This window comes from Sturnira hondurensis, unplaced genomic scaffold (genome assembly GCF_014824575.4).
Source record: "Sturnira hondurensis isolate 20B ecotype Veracruz unplaced genomic scaffold, ASM1482457v3 Scaffold0004386, whole genome shotgun sequence".
NCBI classification, from domain to species: Eukaryota; Metazoa; Chordata; class Mammalia; order Chiroptera; family Phyllostomidae; genus Sturnira; species Sturnira hondurensis.
This window is the reverse complement of record NW_028077017.1, coordinates 558,605-578,479: the sequence shown is the minus strand read 5'-3', so window position 1 is coordinate 578,479 and position 19,875 is coordinate 558,605. Positions and strand designations below refer to the sequence as shown.

At 48.1% G+C, this 19,875-nt stretch overlaps 1 protein-coding gene across 1 annotated transcript; it reads left to right on the top strand.

The window, feature by feature from the left end:
- Positions 1-1,829: 1,829 nt before the first annotated feature.
- Positions 1,830-14,905, top strand: LOC118986637 (T-cell-interacting, activating receptor on myeloid cells protein 1-like). Its single transcript, XM_037045609.1, has 10 exons — positions 1,830-1,994; positions 5,222-5,257; positions 5,389-5,688; positions 6,010-6,306; positions 11,605-11,640; positions 12,025-12,126; positions 12,235-12,262; positions 12,642-12,676; positions 13,046-13,083; positions 14,736-14,905. Exons 1-10 carry the CDS (start codon positions 1,961-1,963, stop codon positions 14,877-14,879), a joined length of 1,050 nt encoding a protein of 349 aa, XP_036901504.1. The 5' UTR covers positions 1,830-1,960; the 3' UTR covers positions 14,880-14,905.
- The last annotated feature ends 4,970 nt before the right edge of the window (positions 14,906-19,875 follow it).

Sequence of the window (19,875 nt, the reverse complement as noted above, 5' to 3'; positions counted from 1 at the left end):
ATGTGCCCTGACTGGGAATCGAACCGCGATCGTCTGGTTCGCAGGCCCGCGCTCAATCCACTGAGCTACGCCAGCCAGGGCCATACAAGTAAAATCTTAAAAAAAAAACCACAAAAAACTCTTGGAGCTCATCCTGCTACTTCTAATATTGCTGGAGCTCAATCCTGATAGCAGTAATACTGCTGGAGTTCATACTGCCAGTACCAATACTGCAGGAGCTTGATACTTCAAGTACTGATACTCCTGGGGCTCAAACTGCTAGTAATATTGCCGGAGCCCAATACTGTTGGAGCTCACTACTGGAAGGACTAATACTGCCAGAGCTTAATGCTACCAGCACTAATACCACTGGAGCTTAATACTGTAGGGCATAGTAATCCTAGTACTTACCACTGCAGGAGCTTAATACCACTGGTAATGATCCTTCTGGACCTCAACAGTGCTTCTATAATACTGCTGGAGCCCAATACCGCTAGTACTGCAGTAGGTTAATACTGTAGATTTTAGTGCTGCCAGTACTTGACACTTCTGGTCCTTAGTACTGATTAAGCTTAGGAGCCTAGGAAGAAACACACACTTCACAGTTATCTCCCAAAAGTCAAGGGAGCTGAAGTCTTTGTTTTTTTTATAGATTTGTTTTAAAGATTTTATTTCTTTATCTTTAGAGGGGAAGGGAAGGAGAGAAGGAGAGAACTATCAATGTATGGTTGCCTCTCGTGAGTCCCCTGCTGGGAACTGGCCTGCAACCCAGGCATGTGCCCTGACTGGGAATCGAACCGCAATCCTATGGTTCGGGAGCTGAAGGCTTTTTGTCTCAACTCCTGGCAGGTATTGCTGGAGGGCTGCTCCCAGCTCGTACAGTCCTCAGCGCTTCCACAGATGGGAAGTGCCACCCCTTTTCAGCCACCCCTCCAGCAGGCACAACCCCCCCCCCCCAAGCCACCAACACGGGACTCAACTCTGTTGGGCCTGCTCTGCCTTCCCTCTCCCAAAGCCCAGGGCTAGTGGCTGCCCATGAAATTCTGTGTGTGAACCCTTTAAGAGGGTGGCTGTGTCTCTAGCCATCTCTCCCTGGTGGACAGAAACCCCGCTGCTTGCCACAGCTGGATGTTCTGTGGGTGCCTTTCCCAGTTCTGGTGCTCCTAGGCTGGGGAAGCCCGAAGTGGAATTGGGGCCCCACCCTTCTCAGGGGAACCCCCCTCCCACCCTCCCCGCCAGCCACTGAAATCTCTCTCCAGAATTTCATCTGCCCCCCGTGGATGCCCTTCCTCCCAGCCTTGACGTGGCTGCTTTGGTAAGTCCTTGGTTGTAAGGCTTCCCTCCAGCTCGTCGTCCTCGGTTTCTTATTCAGGATGATTGTTCTCTAGTTTCACTGTAATGTCAGTTTGGTCCTGAGAAAGAGGCGAGCGGAGCTTCCACCCAGCCCCCTGCCCTCTGGGACCCCTCACCCCGACCACTTCTCACCCCGTCCTTATCAGCTCTGGACCCCCTTCCACCCTCCCATGCTCCCAAAGGCATAAGCCAGAACTTGGACACGTCACTTCCGCTCACGCCCTGTTGACCAGAGACACCAGCCAGGAGAGAGAAGTGGAGCTCTGATTCTGATGGCCCTGAGTCCTGCTGAATTCAGTCACCGCGTCAACGGGGACAACGCTTAGACCATGAGCAATTCCGATGAGCAATTTCTGATGAGCAATTCCTCACGTAGTGGGCCTATTTGTGAGCAGTCCTTGGCCTGTACTGGGCGATCTGAACTCTGTGCTCGGTCCAGCCTGGGGGAAGTGACTTGAGAGTGTGTTGCAATAAATAGTCATCATTTCCTAACTGTGTGTATGTAACAGCGGAGGATTGAAAACGGAACAAAACTGTTCTAGCATATCAAGGAGTCCAGAGACCATTTGGACTTCCCACAAACAGCAAAATTCAAGGAAGATCCTGGGAGGAGGCTTAGGGGACCGCGATGATCCTTCCGGCCCTGGCCTTCTTCTGTGTTGGTAAATATGGGGGAGGGGAGGGGGCCAATGAGGGTGGTGGTGAGGCAGGCTGTGGAGGAAGCTGGTGTTGCTATGACTTGTGGGCTAGGTAATGGCTTCAGAGGAATAAGGAAAGAACAGAAACTTTCATTTCTAGTTTAATTTTTTAAAATTTCTCTTCTCATTCTTTTTTTAAAGATTTTATTTATTTATCTTTTAGAGGGGAAGGGAAGGAGAGAAGGAGAGAAATATCAATGTATGGTTGCCTCTCCTGAGTCCCCTGCTGGGAACTGGCCCACAACCCAGGCATGTGCCCTGACTGGGAATCAAACCGTGATCCTGTGATTCGCAGGCCTGTGCTCAATCCACTGAGCTACACCAGCCAGGGCTCTAGTTTAATTTTTAAAAAACATTTCACTCATTTACTTTTTAGGGAGGAAGGAAGGGAGAATGGAGAGGGAGGGAAACACTGATTTGGACACAGACATAGATCAGCTGTCCCCTGCATGCCCCTGACCACGGACTTGGCCGGCCATCCAGGGATGTGTCCTGCCTGGGAATGAAACCTGTGGCCATTTTTGGGTTCACAGGCCGGTGCTCAATCCACAGAAGCACACCTGCTTGGGCTCTAATTTTTTTTTCATTCAAAAATCCTCACCCCAAGGATATGCTTGTTGAATACAGAGAGAGGGAAGGAGGGGACAGAGAGAGAGAGAGAAAAAAAACCATTGATGTGAGAGAGAAACATGGATCAGTTCCTGTTTGTGCCCTGACCAGGGACTGAACCCACACCATTTGGTGTGTGGGGTGATGCTCCAACCAACTCAACCACCTGGCGAGGGCAAAAACTTTCATTTCTTGAATATATTACATACCAGAAATGTGTCTGATTCTGAGGGCCCTAGGTCCTGCAGAATTCTGTCACCGCGTAAAAGGGGACAATGGTTACACAAGTTGATGAGCAATTTCTCACACATTGTGCATACTTGTGATCAGCCCATACCTGTGATAAGCCCTTGACCTATACTGGGCGATCTGAGCTCTGTGCCCGGTCCAGCCTGGGGGACGTGACTTGAGAGTGTTTACACACTCTCGGGGGCTTTACACACACTTTCCTTCATCTGTTTCCCAAACTCATCATTCCTGAGCTTCCCAATGGCATTCTGACAGATGTCCGTGACGTCTATATTCTTTCATGTAAGTGATAGTCTTCTTCACGTTGCTGCAGGTTTTTATATTATTCTTTTGTTGCTCAACATTATTTTAAAAGAACTATAAAACACTTCTATTAATGGAAAGTCAGTATAACTCATCAAAAATTCAGTGTGGTTGTCAGTTTATAGTAAGCCAGGGAAATAATATAATGAAGTTCTGGTAGCTACTGCTGCCTGACTGTAGACACTGGGCCACATTCCCACCCTGCCCCTGGTCTTTTTCCCTAAGAGATAAAAGTGAATACGATGGGTTGGAGCCCTGGCTGGGTAGCTCAGCTGGTTAGAGCATCATCCTGATACACCAGGGTTGTGGGTTTGATCCCCAGTCAGGGCACACACAAGAAACCACCAATAAACACATCAGTAAGTGGAACAACAAATCAATCTCTGTCGTCTGTCTGTCTGTCTCTCTCTCACATCCTCCCTTTCTCAAAAATCAACACATAAAAAGAAATGGGTTGGAGACCAGCACCTGACAGTATTCTTCCATGACAAAGACAGAGACAGAACAAGAGAACGACTTTCTCACAAAATCAGTATTACTTAATCTTGTGTCTTTGTATGACTTCAAGTCATGCTACTGGTCTTAGAAAAAATTTGCAAAATACTCACCCCCTCATACTGCCAGTTGAGGATCTTGAGAGTGACAGCTGGTGTGACACCCAAAGCATCTGGCTACTAAGCAAAGCCGAGTTCAAAGTCTGGTCTGTACAGTTCCAATGACCCCAACTTTCCACAGGGTCATCCCGGGAAATGTAAAAGGTCATAGTTTGGGGGAACTTGGGGAGGAAGTATTTGGAGGGTGAATGAAGGGAGTCACAGCTCGGGAAACCTCGGGAAGGGAAGGGAACAGTGGCTCCCAGGGTCTCCGCAGGTGTTGGCACCTTGTTACACAGAGGGCCCGACAGTCAGATGGGCTCAGGGGGCCCCGCAGTCTCTGCCACAAATACTCACCACCTGCCTGAATGGCCGCCATGGAGAAGATGCTGTACCAAGTGTCGGAGAAGGTGTGGAGGAAAGGGAATGAAATGGGCGCAGCCACTACGGAGGTTCCTCCAAAAGTTACAAATAAGAGTTATCACATGACCCAGCGATTTCACTTCTGGGCATACAGCTGAAGGGCATAAAAACACTATCTTAGAGAGCTATCACCTTGGCCCAGTAGCTCAGCTGGGTGGAGCATCGTTCTCTATACCACAAGGCTGTGGGTTCAATCCCTGCTCAGGGTACATACCTAGGTTGCAAGTTTGATCCTCAGTCCGGGCGTGTGCAGGAGACAACTCATTGATGTTTCCCTCTCACATCGACGTTTCTTCTCTCTCCCCCGCCTTTCTTCTCTTTCTATAGTCAATAAACATACCCTCAGACAAGGGTTTAAAAAAGAGGTATCTGCCCTGGCTGGTGTAGCTCAGTGGATTGAGCTTGGGCCTGCGAACCACACGATCGCAGTTCGATTCCCAGTCAAGGCACATGCCTGGGTTGCAGGCCAGTTCCCAGCAGGGGACTCACGAGAGGCAACCATCCATTGATATTTCTCTTCTCTCCTTCCCTTCCTCTCTAAAGATAAATAAATAAAATATTAAACAGAAAGAGGTTCTACACCCCTATGTTCACTGCAGCATTATTTACAATCGTGAAAATACGAAAACAACCTAAGTGCCCATCAAGGGATCTATCTGTCTATCTCACCCCGACTTTAACCACTGATTAAAATCAGTGCGACCTGATTTTACCCAGTGAGATATACGATGCTGGATTTACCTCACGAACCAAACTGCGCTCTAACCCGTTTGTGTTGTTGTGAGCCAGGAGCCGTGTGGTGATGCGTTACAGGAGCCCTAGGGAAGACACGTCAGCTGCCAATCGACACTGGTGCCAACTGGGTTCCCGAGGAGGGGCCTGGAACTGCTAGGGAGTCTGATCACGAGGAGTCCGTCCTCAGCAGAAGCCCTGCATGGTCCCTCGGGGGCCAGGGCAGGGCAATAGCATGGGCTCCAGGCTGGTGCTTACAGCTCATGGACGATTCCTTTGCAGGGCTGCATGTTGGCCAGGGAGACACGAGAGGTCCTGGTGAGTGTTTCCACCGCAAAACCTTCCTTCTCTTCACTCCAAATTCCCCTTACTTTTTTCCCTTCTTTAAATGGGTTTGCTGACAGCAGGTGAGCAAACCCAACCCAGCCCTGGACTCTGCTTCCTTCCAGAGTCACTTCCCAGGCCCTCCATCAGTGCCTGGCCCAGCTGGATGGTTCCTGTCAACAGTGAGGTGACACTGCAATGCTCAGCTCCTACCGGGGAGGTCAACTTTGTTCTCCGAAAGGGAAGAAATTCTGTGAAGTCCTCAGCATCTCCTGATTCCCCAGAGGGGAATTTCCCCTCTGTGAAATTTCCCTTTCCTGATCTAACACACAGTGATGCTGGAGAGTACACCTGTGAATACTACAGAAGAATGAGCCCCAGCATCAGGTCACCATCCAGTGATGTCCTTCTACTAGTGGTGACAGGTGAGGACGGGGTGCTCAGAATGAAACATGCTTTTCCTAAGACAGGGAGGACGGGGGATCCAGAGGAGGGGAGTGGGTCAGGGAGTCTCATCTCCAGTGTAGACGGGGAGGGGGTGATGGGAAAGACAGGAACAGAGTGGAGGACCATGGCTTCATCCAGGGCTTGTAGGAGGGACACCTACTTCCTGGAGTCAGAGCAGAAAGAGGGTGAGATCAGGTGACTGTCACTTCCCACACTCCCTAAGAATCCTGCAAGGACAGCAAGGCTGAGGGGGTGCCCAAGGCTTCTCCCATGACTTCTGAAGTTTTCTTCTCTTACAGGGTATTTAGCTAAACCTTCCCTCCAAGCTCACCATAGGGGCCTGGTGACTGCAGGAGAAAATGTGACTCTGCACTGTCAGAAGCCCAGATATATTACTGATTCTCACGTGTTTGCTCTACTGAAGAAAGGAACTCCAACACCCATACAGCTCCACAGTCAAAGAGGAAAGGAGACAGACTTCTCCCTTCAAAGTGTGACAGTCAGCGACACTGGGAACTACAGCTGTGTGTTCTACCAACCACACCCTCCTTTCTGGGCCTCAGGGCCCAGTGATCACATTGAGGTCTGGGTGACAGGTAAGGTTTTTACCATGAGAAGGACAATAGTTGAATTATCTGCCACCTGGAGAATATCAGAGGGAGGTTCTGTCCTTACAAAATTCAGGAGCTTGGGGGGAAAAGTCACCTGGGAATAAGGAAGTTAGGGCCAGGACCCTGTGGTAGAGTGGACAGGATCTTCTGCTCACAGAGGGAGTGTGCGTGGTGGGGAATCACAGGGAAGGAAGCTTGGTGGATTTATAATAGCTGACCCCGCTAGAAAGTAAGATCTAGCCACAAAATTATTGCCTACCTCCTGGCAGGACACAATTCATTTAGACTAGAATGTGAATGACGTCTCATGGAGTGATGCAATAGGAACTTCAATGCCTTTACAGACAGACTGAGAGGCTCCTGAAAGGTCTGTTTTATGTTGATCATCTACCGGTCATGCCTTTTAGCTCAACCAAGTGGAGGTCTTCTTTTCCTGCCTGGACTTTCTTTTAAGGGATGGTTTTTTACAAGGGGTAAAAATGCACAATATAAAATTTACCATTTTAACCACTTTTAAGTGCACGGTTCAGTGGCGTTAAGTATATCCACATCGTTGTGCTGCAGTCACCACTGTCCACCCACAAGACTCTCTTCATGTTTAAAACTGAAACTCTGTCCCCATTAAACAACCCCTTCCCATGCCCAGCTCCTGGCACCCAGCATCCTATTTTCTGTCTCTATGAACTTCACTAGTCTAGACACCTCACAGAAGTGGAATCATACAGTATTTGTATTTTGTGACTGGCTCATTTCGTTTAGCATAAATGTCCTCAGGGTTCCTCTATGTTGTAGCACATCAGAATTTCCTTCCTCTTTTTAATTTTTTTTTATTTTTAGAGAGAGAGGAAGGGAAAAAGAAAGAGAGGGAGAGAAACATCCGTGTGTAGTTGCCTTGAGTGCACCCCTACTAGGGACCTGGCCCACAACCCAGGCATGTGCACTGACTGGGTATTGAACCAGCAACCCTTTGCTTTGCAGGTTGGCACTCAATCCACTGAGCTACACCAACCAGGGCAGAATTTTTTTCCTTCCTTTTTAAAAAAGGTTTTACTTATTTTTAGCAAAGGGAAGGAGAAAGAGAGGAAGAGAGAAACATTAATGTGTGGTTGCCTCTCGAGTGTCCCCTACTGGAGATCTGGCCCGCAACCCAGGCATGTGCTCTGACCGGGTATCGAACCAGCGACCCTTTGCTTTGCAGGCCAGCACTCATCCACTGAGCCACACCAGCCAGGGCTCCTTCCCTTTTAAGGCTGAATGATGTTCAGTTGTATGGCTAGACCACATTCTGTTTTCACATTAGCTCACTTATGAACACTTGGGTTGCTTCTACCTTGCAGCCATCGTGAATAACGCTGCTATGAACATGCGTGTGCAAATATTTCCTTGAGGCCCTGCTTTTAATTTTTCTGGGTAAATACCCATGAATGGAATTGCTGGATCATAGGGAGTTCTGTTTTTAATTTTTACTTCTTTTTAGAGATGGGAAGGGGGGAGAAAGAGAAATATCAATGTGTGGTGGCCTCTTGAGATCCCCTCCTGGGGCCCTAGCCCACCACAAAGGCACGTGGGAATCATGCCCAGACTGGGAATCAAACCAGTGACCCTTTGGTTCACAGGCCAGCACTCAATCCACTGAGCCCCACGTGCCAGGGCCTGTTTTTAATTTTTTTGAGGAACCCCTACACCGAATCCGTATGTTGAACTCCTAGTGTTCCCAACAGGATGGTATTGGGAGGTGGGGACTCTGGGAGGTGAGTGGGTCATGAAGGCGGAGCCCTCATGCCTGAGATGAGGACCCTTACAGAAGAGACCCCAGAGAACACCCTGTCCCCTTGTCGTGTTCTTTGGGATATTTTCCCCGCTCTATGGCCCATTTGTCTACTCCATTCTGTTTTCTAGGTCAGAGTGAAGGTAGTCAATGTCTCCTCCAGGGACAGATCACTGGGGCAAAACATTCAAACCACCAGAACCATCTGAGCAAGAACTAGGCACCCATCACTCAGGCAGATGGCCCCATGGTCTGGAAGGTTATAAAGGGAGTTTTGTTTTGCAGATGCTTATAGCCATTTGGATTTTAGTTGGGCCCCGTAATGACACATTTTCCTGCGGATTACTTAGCCTCTCTCTGTCTCAGTTTCTTCATCTGTTAAATGGGGTTGACAGTACGGAGCACCAACACAATGGACTTGTGCTGAGATTCTGATGAGTCATTTTACCAAAATCCTTTCCAAACCCATGTCTGGTGCATAGCAAATACCACAAACATACTCTGAACACCCCAAACTTCTCCCTCTGAATTCCAAAACAGTTCTATCAAGAACTACATTCCTAGCCCTGGCTGGTGTAGCTCAGTGGATTGAGCGCGGGCCTGCGAACCAGAGGATCGAGGTTTGATTCCCAGTCAGGGCACATGCCTGGGTTGCGGGCCAGTTCCCAGCAGGGGACTCACGAGAGGCAACCATACATTGATAGTTCTCTCCTTCTCTCCTTCCCTTCCCCTCTAAAGATAAAGAAATAAAATGTTTTTTTAAAAAAAGAACTACATCCCTGGCCAGGCATCTCAGTTGGTTAGAGCATCATCCCGATGCATCAAGGTTGTGGGTTCAATGCCCAATCAGGGCACATACAAGAAGCAACCAATAAATGCATCAACAAGTGGAACAATAAACCAATGTTTCTCTTTCTAAAAAAAAAAAAAGTGTATCCCTCTCATAATAATGGCAAGTATTCTTATCATTACTACTAATTACGAAGATTCGTGGGAAATGATGACATGTCAGGTATTCCAGGTTCTAAAAATGCCAGGGGTGTGTGTCTGTCTGTCTCTTTAACTCAGTGCAATTGCATCCGACAAAGTTAAGCACAGATGAGGTGGTCTTTTCCAAAAGTGATGACAAAGAGAGAGGCAAAATGGGAAAGAAAGACATAGTAAGTTGGACCTGCTCTCCATAAAAAAGGGAACTTTTATTTTAAAGTTTTCGGTTACTCAACAGCTGGTGATTAATAGATTTTCCCGTTCTTCCATTTATTCATGGCATATGAGGGGACTTTCTTCCTCGATGGTCACAATTGCTGCTGCTTCTGACATGAATATGCTGATGTATCAGGTGCCCGGGCAAGTGTTATGAAGCTCAATCTAGACCTTTCCTGTCTTCCTTCAGCCATGACCCTGAAGGGCCAACTGTCACCAGGGCCACAGGCTGAGGAAAAAAGGAGGATGGCAGAGGGGTGTGCTTGGAGGGCAGAAGACTGGGTGCAGGTGCACAGATGGATTACTGAAAATGGCCCAGGAGTTCCGCTTTGGGTGTCACCAGGGCCTTTTACAAACCCTCAGTTTCACACAGCTGTTGCAGGGCCAGAACTCTAAGCCTGTTGCTACACCAGTGTGTTGAACTTGCAGAGATGTGAAGCTTATCTAACTGGCCAAGGCAGGAGGCAGAGAGAGCCAGCTGGGTGGCAGAAGTCCTGACAGAAAGGAAAGAGAAGTAACTGACCTTGACCTCATTCCTCATTTTCCTTAAACCATTGGTTCTCAAGTCAGTGACAAATGGCCATGTCTGGAGACATCTTTGGTGGCCACAACTGGGGATGCAGGGATGCTCCCGGCGTCTAGGAGGTAGACATCAGATGTGCTGCAAGACATCTTACAATGTATGGGACTCCCTCCCCACAAAGAGTCATCTAGCTCTACAGGTCAATAATGCAAAAGTTGAGAAATCCTGCAGGAAACCCATTGTCTAGTTTCCAGTCAGACACCAGAGTTCTTGGCAGGCACTTTGGGGGTAAACGACATACTCTCCTCCAATCCCTGAAGCCTCTAATCACCGAAAATATGTGCCCCAAGTCAGTGGCTATTCAAGAAATATTTACCACCAAACAGCATCATCGGTCTTCAAGGCCACTTGAAGGTCCTTTATTCCAGAGTTCCATTTGTCTCATTTCCCAGTTACTATTTCTGAATTGGAACCAGCTCAATGTGGACCCTGGTTCCACATAAAACAGGACCCAGCAGGCAGGGACAGTGAACTGACAGGAGGAGGTTGTGACAAACAGCACCCCACTTCCTGATGGTGCCTGAGATGGAAACCGAGGCTGGTCGGACAGAGAGGTGACTCCCCGAAGGCCAGGGTCACGGGAAACAGATGAAATACATGGCTGAAAGTAAACTGTGGACACCCCATGGCCACTCCCTTCTTCGAAGCAAGAGGCGAAAGAGGGGAGCTCTAGGGACTCAGGGTGTACTTCGTCTGCTTGGGTTAACTCCAAGGCACAGATGGCAAAGCAACAGAGTGATGTGTGTCACCTCCGCAGAGCTAGTGAAGCCTGAATGTGGTCTCAGCCACACTCTGCTACTCACAGGCGTGTGACCCCATGCTATTAGAGTAGGCACTTTGAGCTTTAGTTTATGGGTTTGTTTTTTTTTAAGCCCACTCCTCCTTGATCCCAACCTCTCTGTACCACAGGATTACAAAACAGCTACATGGCCATGGGGAAGATGAAAGGTTAGGCACCGAAAACATGCTGGGCTGGGTTATTTACTATTTTGTCCTCAGAAGCACTACGGAAAATTGGCGAGATTCTCCCTCTGTCCTGGGAACTGCAGCCTTATCCGACTTAAAAAGAATTCTGCCCAGTTGTATTAGACTGGATTCTCCAGAAAAATATAACCAATAGGATAAAATATGTTATTTATAGTATATCCTACATTTAAGAGCTTCCTTTTGAGAAATTTGAAAATTGCTTTTCAATTTTTGAGAAAATTGAAAAAAAAAACAACAACCCAGAATAGAATGATAGTCATTCGTCACCACCCAGAATCACACTTGTCCACATTTAGTCATATTTGCTAAGTGTTGTTTTCTTCCCACAAACCAAGTCCTTTTCCCCCAAAAGAAACTTCACTCTGATCTTAGTGGCATCATTTCTATGCATGTTTCTATACATTTGCAATATAGGTGCACATCTGCAGGTAATATAGAGTTCTAAAGATTATACATTGAGGCCCTGGCTGGCGTAGCTCAGTGGATTGAGCGCGGGCCTGCGAACCAGAGGGTTGCGGTTCGATTCCCAGTCAGGGCACATGCCTGGGTTGCAGGCCGGTTCCTTGTAGGCTAACTACCAGCAGGGGACGCACAAAAGGCAACCATACATTGATGTTTCTCTCCCTCTCTCCTTCCCCTCTAAAGATAAATAAATAAATAAAATCTTAAAAAAAAAAAAAGACTATACATTGATGCTATACTGTTGTGATGGTTGTTCTGCAACTTGAATTCTGTCTTCTAGATGAAACAGAGTCTGACGAGAGAGCAGGAACACTAGGTAAGAAAAGAGGGACTCCTGGGATACAGAGCCCTTCAAACACAGGAAGAGGCTCCCAGAAAGCTATGTATGGCTGGGGTATTTCTCTTTTGGTGATGTCCGAAGATGGTGGTTTCATGCAATGCCTTTTGAAGTGGGTGGGGTTGGGGCTCTGCCTACTCAGTATTTCAGTGCCTTCAGAAGTCTTTCGAGTCCCTGACCCCCTCAGCTCGTACCTCTGTAAAATGGGCATCGTGCCATCTCCCTTCCGGGATCCTTGTGGGTGTGAGACACGGAGTGAGTTTCCAGCTCATCACAGACGCACAATCAATGGGAGATACATTTCGGCATCAGATCAGGTCTCAAGGTATCAGCTGGGCCTCATCCCTGCTCTCCTCTCCCCAGGGACCACTGAAATCATCCCCATTGTCACCTGCGCCTCACTCTTCCTCCTTGCAGCCTTCCTCCTTGCAGCCTTCCTCTTCATCTACAAAAGCACCTGCTGTGGTGAGTTCAGGAGAGAAGTGGGTGGGTCTTCGGGCGGAAGTGGAGAAACATAATGACCCAGCTAACATCAGGGGGCTAATCTGTTCCCTCCTCTTTTTCCATCCCCAGGGGCAGCTCGTAACAGGAAGACAAAACGGTAGGCCACTCAGGCACCCCGTCGGCCAACACTTAACTCGTCCCTCACCATTTCTGGACTACTTACCCTTCTTTGTTACATCAACCTTTCGTGTGTCCCAGACCAGTTCCCGCAGTCACCCCAGGTCTCCATGTTCTCTCTTCTCACAACCATCCTCCACATCTCACTCAATGCCCTTCCCTTGGATTCTTTCCCCCAACCATTTCCTTCTCTTTGGCTCCAAGTCCTACCTTCTCCAGCGCAGGGTGACTTGGAGACCTGAGACGGGGGTGGGGGGGCCGGCATCCAAGCTGGGTATAGGTAGAGACACTGGGGTGGTGACCTTGCTTTTCTCTCTCTACCTTCCTTAATCTACAATGCTCCATTCTGTTTCTCTCAGCTACCACTCTTCTAAGAACCCTGAAGTCGTGACAGGTAATCAACCTGGGAAAGAAGGTGGTAGTGTGGGGTCTGTGTTTAAACGTGTTTTAATATGTGATGCATGTATAGGTGTGCACACATGAGGGTTGTGTGCATGTGAGCCTGCACATGCAGTGTGCAGGTAGGTACATACACATGAACATGTACACAAGTATACATTCAGAGCAAGTACAATCCGTGGGCTTTTACATAGGCATCTGTATGTTGTTTGTGCACACATGTGGTTTGTGTGGCTGTGTTGTGCATACATGTAGTAGTGCATGCACATGTGTTGTGTGAGAGTACATGTGTAGCTGTGCGCATGTGCAGACCTGACCCCTCAATCTTCGGCACAAACCAACAGCAGAATCTTCTCTCCCCCAGATGCATCTCCAGCTATGATGAGCTCCTTTCCTGCCCTGGTGAGTTTCCCCATCGGCTCTTGCTCCATCCAGGCTCTCCGTTGCTCCTGTCGTCGCGGTAATGGTTTGGGCTCCTGCTTTCCTCTGCTCCAACCCTTCCTGTACATTTCAAGAGAACCCAGTCTGGCCTTGCCTATGCTTCTCTGGCTATGGGACCTCATCCCAAGTCACCTTTGCGAGGACACTTCCCATGCCCTAAATGGGTTGAAGTTCCTCATAGGATTAACGGGATGGCTTACTGAACTCCCAGCCACAGAAAGATGGGGGAAATGCCAGGTGTGCCGTCAGCACTCAGTACCTGGAAGCTGTCCTTATTATAACTATCTGCGGGACCCCAGGCAAGTGACATTCCCACTCTGAGCCTGTTTCCTCACCTGGACACTGAGGACAACAATCCCACCTCTTGGTGAAAACGTGGTAAGATCCTGCTTTAAAGCGCCCGCCTCACCGTGCACCACACAGCAGATCCTGCGCCTGCCCTGAGTGGCAATGTTCACCGTAGCCCTTACTTTTTCCCTTTGTAACTCGATTTTTTGAAAAATTGTGTCAATCCCGGGCCGAATGGCTCTCAGTTGGTTAGAGGGTCACCCCATACACCAAAAAGGTTGCGGGTTTGATCCCCAGTTGGGGTGCCTATAGGAGGCAACTGATTGATGTTTCTCGCATGGATGTTTCCCTCTCCCTGTCCTCTCTCGCTAGAAAATCAATGAACATATCCTTGGGAGAGAAATAAATATTAAAAATTGCAAGAAAACACACGTAAAAGTCACCATTGTAACGTGTATGATTCAGCGACGTGTGGTACATTCACTGTTGGGCCATGATCTCCATTATCTCATTCCAGGCATTTTCATTTCATTTTCACTCCAAAAGGAAGCCCCACACGCTTTCAGCAGTTGCTCCCCCATTACCTCCCCCCTCCCTCAGCCCCTGGCAGTCACTGACTAATATACTAATATGATTTCTGTCCCTATGGCTTTACTCATCCTGGATGTTTCCTACTAACACTCGTTTTGGTAGCTGTTAGTATAAATTATCTATCGCTGTGTAACAAGTCATCCCCTATATGTGGTGGTCTAAAGCAACATTTGTCGTCTCACATGGTCGTAGGTCAGCTCTGCAGTGGCTGAGCTGGGTCTCTCACTCTGGGTCTCCCAGCGCTGTGACGCAGGTGCCGGCCAGGGCCTATCAGGGCTTGACTAGGAGAAGATGTGCTTCCATGCTCACTCAGGTGGTTGTCGGCAGGACTCACTTCCTGGCCGGCTGCTGGCCAGAGACCGTGCTGGTCATATGGGCCTCTCCAAAGGGCAGCTGGTAACATGGCAGATGACTTCATCAGTGTTGAGTGAGCCAGGGGACAGCAGAGAAGTGGGAGGAACCGTGATAGAAGGAACCATCCTTCACAACCTCATCTTGGACATGGCCTCCCTGCTTTTTTGGCGTGTTTTTGCGTTTGCTCTATTCCTCTGACAGATGCAAGATGCTAGGTCCTGCTAACCCTCAAGAGGGGAAGCGACCTCACCTGAGGACTGGGGGGTGCTGGGGCAGTCTCCTGAAAGTTGTCTACTGTTCTGTTGTTATGACTGCTCCATCGTTACCACAAAACACTCCTCTCTGGGAGATTTGATCCTCTTCTCCTTGCTCACCCTCAGGATGAAGGATCTCAGGAGTCAAGAGCTGAAGAACCTCAAGGAGTGATGTATGCTGAGCTGAATGCCAGAGCCCTGAGTGAGGGCCCTTCCAACCAGATGGCGCAATCTCTGGAAACCTGTGTGTATTCGACCCTTAAGACGTAGCCAGTAAGAGATCTGGATCCAGGAAGAACCTCCCACAGGGGGCTGGACAATGGGGCAGAAGCCCCTTGGGGGAGGAGACAAATGGGGATGCCTTTCCTCAAATCTCCAGTTTAGACTTCCTTCTTCTAAGGAAATAAAATTTATATATTTTTAGTAGGATTTATTTTTAGAGGGGAAGGGAGGGAGGGAAACATCAATGTGAGAGACATCAACTGGTGGCCTCTCACATGTGCCCCAGTTGCAGATTGAACCTGCAACCCAGGGGTGCGCCCCGGCTGCTAACTGAGCCCGTGACCTTTCGCTTTGTGGAAGGATACCCTACCAACTGAGTCACACCGATCAGGACCGTTTTTTTTTTTTTAAGTGAGAGGTATCCTTTACACAGAGTAATATGCCAAGAAATGCCTCGGGTGGGGGGGGGTGGGGAGCAGCGGCACTGTTCATGCCAGGAAGACCAAACCTGTGATTCACGTGTTGGGAATGTCAGCCCGGTGCTACCAGCCTCTGCGGACAGAGGGAGGCTGGAGACAGACTCCAGTCACGTGGGCAACAATTCAATCACCCACACCTGTTGAAGACACTCCACTAAAAATGCTGGATACTGAAGCTCCGTATGCTCCCTGGTTGGTGACCCACCCTCACGTGCCGGGAGAGCAGACACGTCCTGAGGATATAGGAAGCTTCGCTTTGGGGACCCTTCCAGACTTCATCGTGTGTGTCTCTTCCGTTAGCCGGCACTGATTTGTTTGCTTCACAATAACATCGTCACCCTAAGTTTGACACTTCCTTTCTATTCTTTCAGTGGCTCTAGCCAATCGTGGGGATAGGAGGGAACTCCCAAATTCTCAGCTGTTGGTCAGGGTGGCCTGAGGACACCTGAGTTTGGCGCTGGTATCCAAAGTGAGGGCAGTCTGGTGGGCACTGCCCCCTTAACCTGTGAGGGCTGGGCCAGCTCTGAGCAGTGTGTTCTGGAATCACAAAGCAGCTCCAAAGTGGATCCTTTCCCTGACTGGCTTTCAGAATAGACCACAGCCTGGTTGGCATGGCGACTACAGCCCTTGAGGATCCTAAGAGGTCGTGCCGTTTTTTCCTGGCCCTGGACCTAGGAGAGAATAATCTGTTGCTTAATGCCATGAGTCTGTGGTGCCATTGTAATACAGTAATACATAACTAACGTGCTCACTCAGACCCTCTGTGCACCCGTCCACAGAATGATGCCTGAGTCGATGCAACATTTCACCACTGAGGGGTGAGATGGTGAAGCTTTGAATGATTATCTGGAGCAGGAAGTGAATGTGCTTTTGAGACAGAGCTGAGTTCCAATTTTTGCACCTGTCTTACAGGGGTCAGGGAGTTGGTGTGTATAGGGACCAGGGACTCTGTCAAAGGAACAGTCAGGGACTTGACCTCTACAGAGATCAGAGTTTGTACATGGATCAGGGAGTAGGTGTATACAGAAATCAGGGGCTTGGTCTTACACAGGGATCATAGAACTGGGTTTACTGGGATTAAGAATTTAGAAAAGAGCCCTGGCTGGTGTAGCTCAGTGGATTGAGTGCGGGCCTGCGAACCACATGATCGCAGTTCGATTCCCAGTCAGGGCACATGTCTGGGTTGCAGGCCAGTTCCCAGCAGGGGACTCACAAGAAGCAACAATACATTGATATTTCTCTCCTTCTCTCCTTCCCTTCCTCTCTAAAGATAAATAAATAAAATCTTTTAAAAAAAGGAAAAGAAAATTTTGAAAAAAGAATTTAGAAAAGAGGTCAGAGACATGCTCTTGGACAGAGATAGGGTCTTCATTTTGTACAGAGACTAGGGACTTGTGCTGTTAGGGATCAGTACTTGGTCTGTACAGAGGTCAGAAACTTGGTTTGTTCAGGGACCTGGGACTATGTCTGTATCACAATCATGACGTGGAAAACCATACAAGGGTCCTCAAAAAATTAAAAATAGATCATCACAGGGTCTCACAATCCAATTTCTGGGTAAAAGGAAATGAAAACGGGATTTCGATGTAATACATATATACACTCTTTATCACAGCATTATTCACAATAACCAAGATGCCCATAAATGGATGAACAGTTACGATCTCTCCATCTCTCTCTCTCTCTCTCTCTCTCTCTCTCTCACACACACACACACACACACACACACGAATATTCTTTAGCCACCAGGAGGGAGGATACCCTACCATTTGTGACAACTCGCATGGATCTTGAGGACATTCTGCTAAGCAAGACACACCAGAGGAAGACAAGTTCTGTCTGACCTCACTTACATATGGAATCTAAAGAAGTCCAACCCGTAAAAAGGGTAAAATGGTGGTTACCAGGGGATGGAAGTGGAAGATAGTAACACTGGCTGATGTCCTTTACAGGTAAACACTTGTAAGGAGTCATAAATAAGCCATAAGAGACCGAATGCACAGTATAATAAATGTAGACCATAATACTGTACAGTAAACCCTCACTCAACATCACAGATAGCGTCTATGACTTTAAGTGACACCACATGAGGAAACCTATTTCACCACAAGCTAACTGATATAAACAAGACTTGAGTTCCTGGGTATCGTACCAACCATTATAACCAAACCACAATGAACAAACTGACGTCATTCAAGAACCTGCTATATACAACTATGTAACGTGATAATTATCCCTACGACCTGGCAAGCACGCTACGATACACAAATTATTAAAATAACACCTGTACACCTTAAACTTTGTATGCACAGTGTTACATGCCAAATGTATTTAATTACACTTAAGTAATTAAGTGTAATTAATTTATGCAGAAATTAGTTAATTAAATGCAGGAAAAACCTGCAGGGCGTGAATGAGCATGTTACAGGTGCCGTTTTAAGCCATTAAAAATATTAAATCGGAGCCCTGGCTGGCGTAGCTCAGTGGATTGAGCGCGGGCCTGCGAACCAGACGATCGCGGTTCAATTCCCAGTCAGGGCACATGCCTGGGTTGCAGGCCGGTTCCTTGCAGGCTAACTACCAGCAGGGGTCGCACAAAAGGCAACCATACATTGATGTTTCTCTCCCTCTCTCCTTCCCCTCTAAAGATAAATAAATAAAATCTTTAAAAAAATATATTAAATCGGTCACACTAATACCCAGCTCTTGAAAGAAAAGGAATCCGTGGTATATTTAGGGTACTCTTTAGGGGGGCCACACCGGATGGAGACCAAGAGGCCCTTTACGCAAACTTAAATCGGAGTGTCTATGAGAGGAGCTGGGGCCTGTGGAAGTTCTCGCACCCCGCGCAATCGCAATCGGGAGAACTCACAGGAGGAATTCTGTTAATAATAAAGCTCTGTGTGCCATGGTCCCCTTCCCTCAACTTCCGCTCCCTTCTATAAACACTCCTCCGCCTTGGCAGGCAGACTGTGCAAGGGGGGGGGGCCTCTCTTCTTACAGAACAAGTCCTTGTAGGTCATGAAACACCTGGTCGATTTTTTTAGTCAGTTTACGCGCCCAAATCACCCCAAGTCGAAGAACCGCGGACCTCCCAGCCAGGTAGAGGCGGGAATGAGCGGGAGTGGGTCCTGAGGGCGCTCCTGCAACTGCCCGCAGCACCCTGCGCGCAGGCCACCCGGCGAACCCACCAGAGGCGCCGCCACCGCGAGGCTCCAATGGTGGCGCTACTCACCCGTTTAGGGGTTCTGTGCTTCCCCCCAGGACGCAACCCAACATGTCTTAAGCATGTTTGGCAACTGCATGTGCTTTCTTGGAAATCTCAAAAAAATCACCCCTCCTTGAAAATCTCCGCCCCCAAACTTCCCTAACTGTCCCCTCCCAAAAGTATTTAAGACTTTCCTAATTCCCCAGAGTTAGGGAGAAGGGATCTTTCCAGCACAAACTTGTACTTCTCTATTCTTTGATCAAAGAATAAAATTTCTGATCTGTTTTACCCAATACGGTCTATTGCTGTGAGCGGAATGACCACCTGTCCCTGACTTGCAGGGGTTGGTGACAAAGTTACACCCTTTGAATAAAGATAGAGTTGGACGGAAATAAACTGATCCACGTGAGAGGGAGAAAGTGCGCATATGTGCTTTCAAACACACTTCTGTTACCAGTCAGGACTAATCCGCTGTGATTTCAAATCTTAGTAAATACTCACTTTCTACTGGTGATTTTTTGGAAACATAACTCCTGGAAAAAAAAAGCACTTAAATAAAAGTCAATTGCAAGACAGGCTGAAGTTGAATCAGAGGACAATGAGCCTGTATGAGCTTCAAACAAGTTCTGTTATAGCTGTGGAGGGGCCTAGAGTTGGAGCTTTTCCCCATTTACTCCGTCTTCTCTACAAATCAGCCCATTCAATCATACTAGTCCAGTCCGGGGGACTTGACCCATTTTGCCTCTCAGAAAAATGTTTGACAATGTACTCCTGGCCTCCTGCTCAGCTGTTCGTTGCCTCTGCTGGTGTGTTGTGTGTCTGAAGAGCTGGCATCTACTTTGAGATGAAATGTTAAGAGTTTTAGACCTGGCTCTTGTGGCTCAGTGAATAGAACACTAGCCTGTGTACCAAAGGGTTGCCAGTTCGATTCCCAGTTAGGACACGTGCCTGGGTTGTGGGCCAGGTCCTCGGTTGGGGGCACGTGAGAGGCAACCACACAGTGATGTTTCTCTCCTACTCTTTCTCCCTGCCTTCCACTCTGTCTAAAAGTAAAAAGAATAAAATCTTTAAAAAATGAAAATACAGCAGCAGCTGGGCTACCATCCCAGAGGAACGGCCTTGCACGCATCAAATGTTGGAATGTTAAAAACCTCTGGACTGGCCCTGAGCAACCGTTTGTCCCAAATTTTGCAGAGACAGTAAGACAGCAGAGACCCTGGCCAGGTGGCTCAGTTGGTTAGAGCACCACCCTGATACGCCAAGGTCATGGGTTTGATCCCCTCCCAGGGTATATACAAGACTCAACCAATGAGTGTATGAATAAGTAGAACAACAAAATTGACGTTTTTCTGTTTCT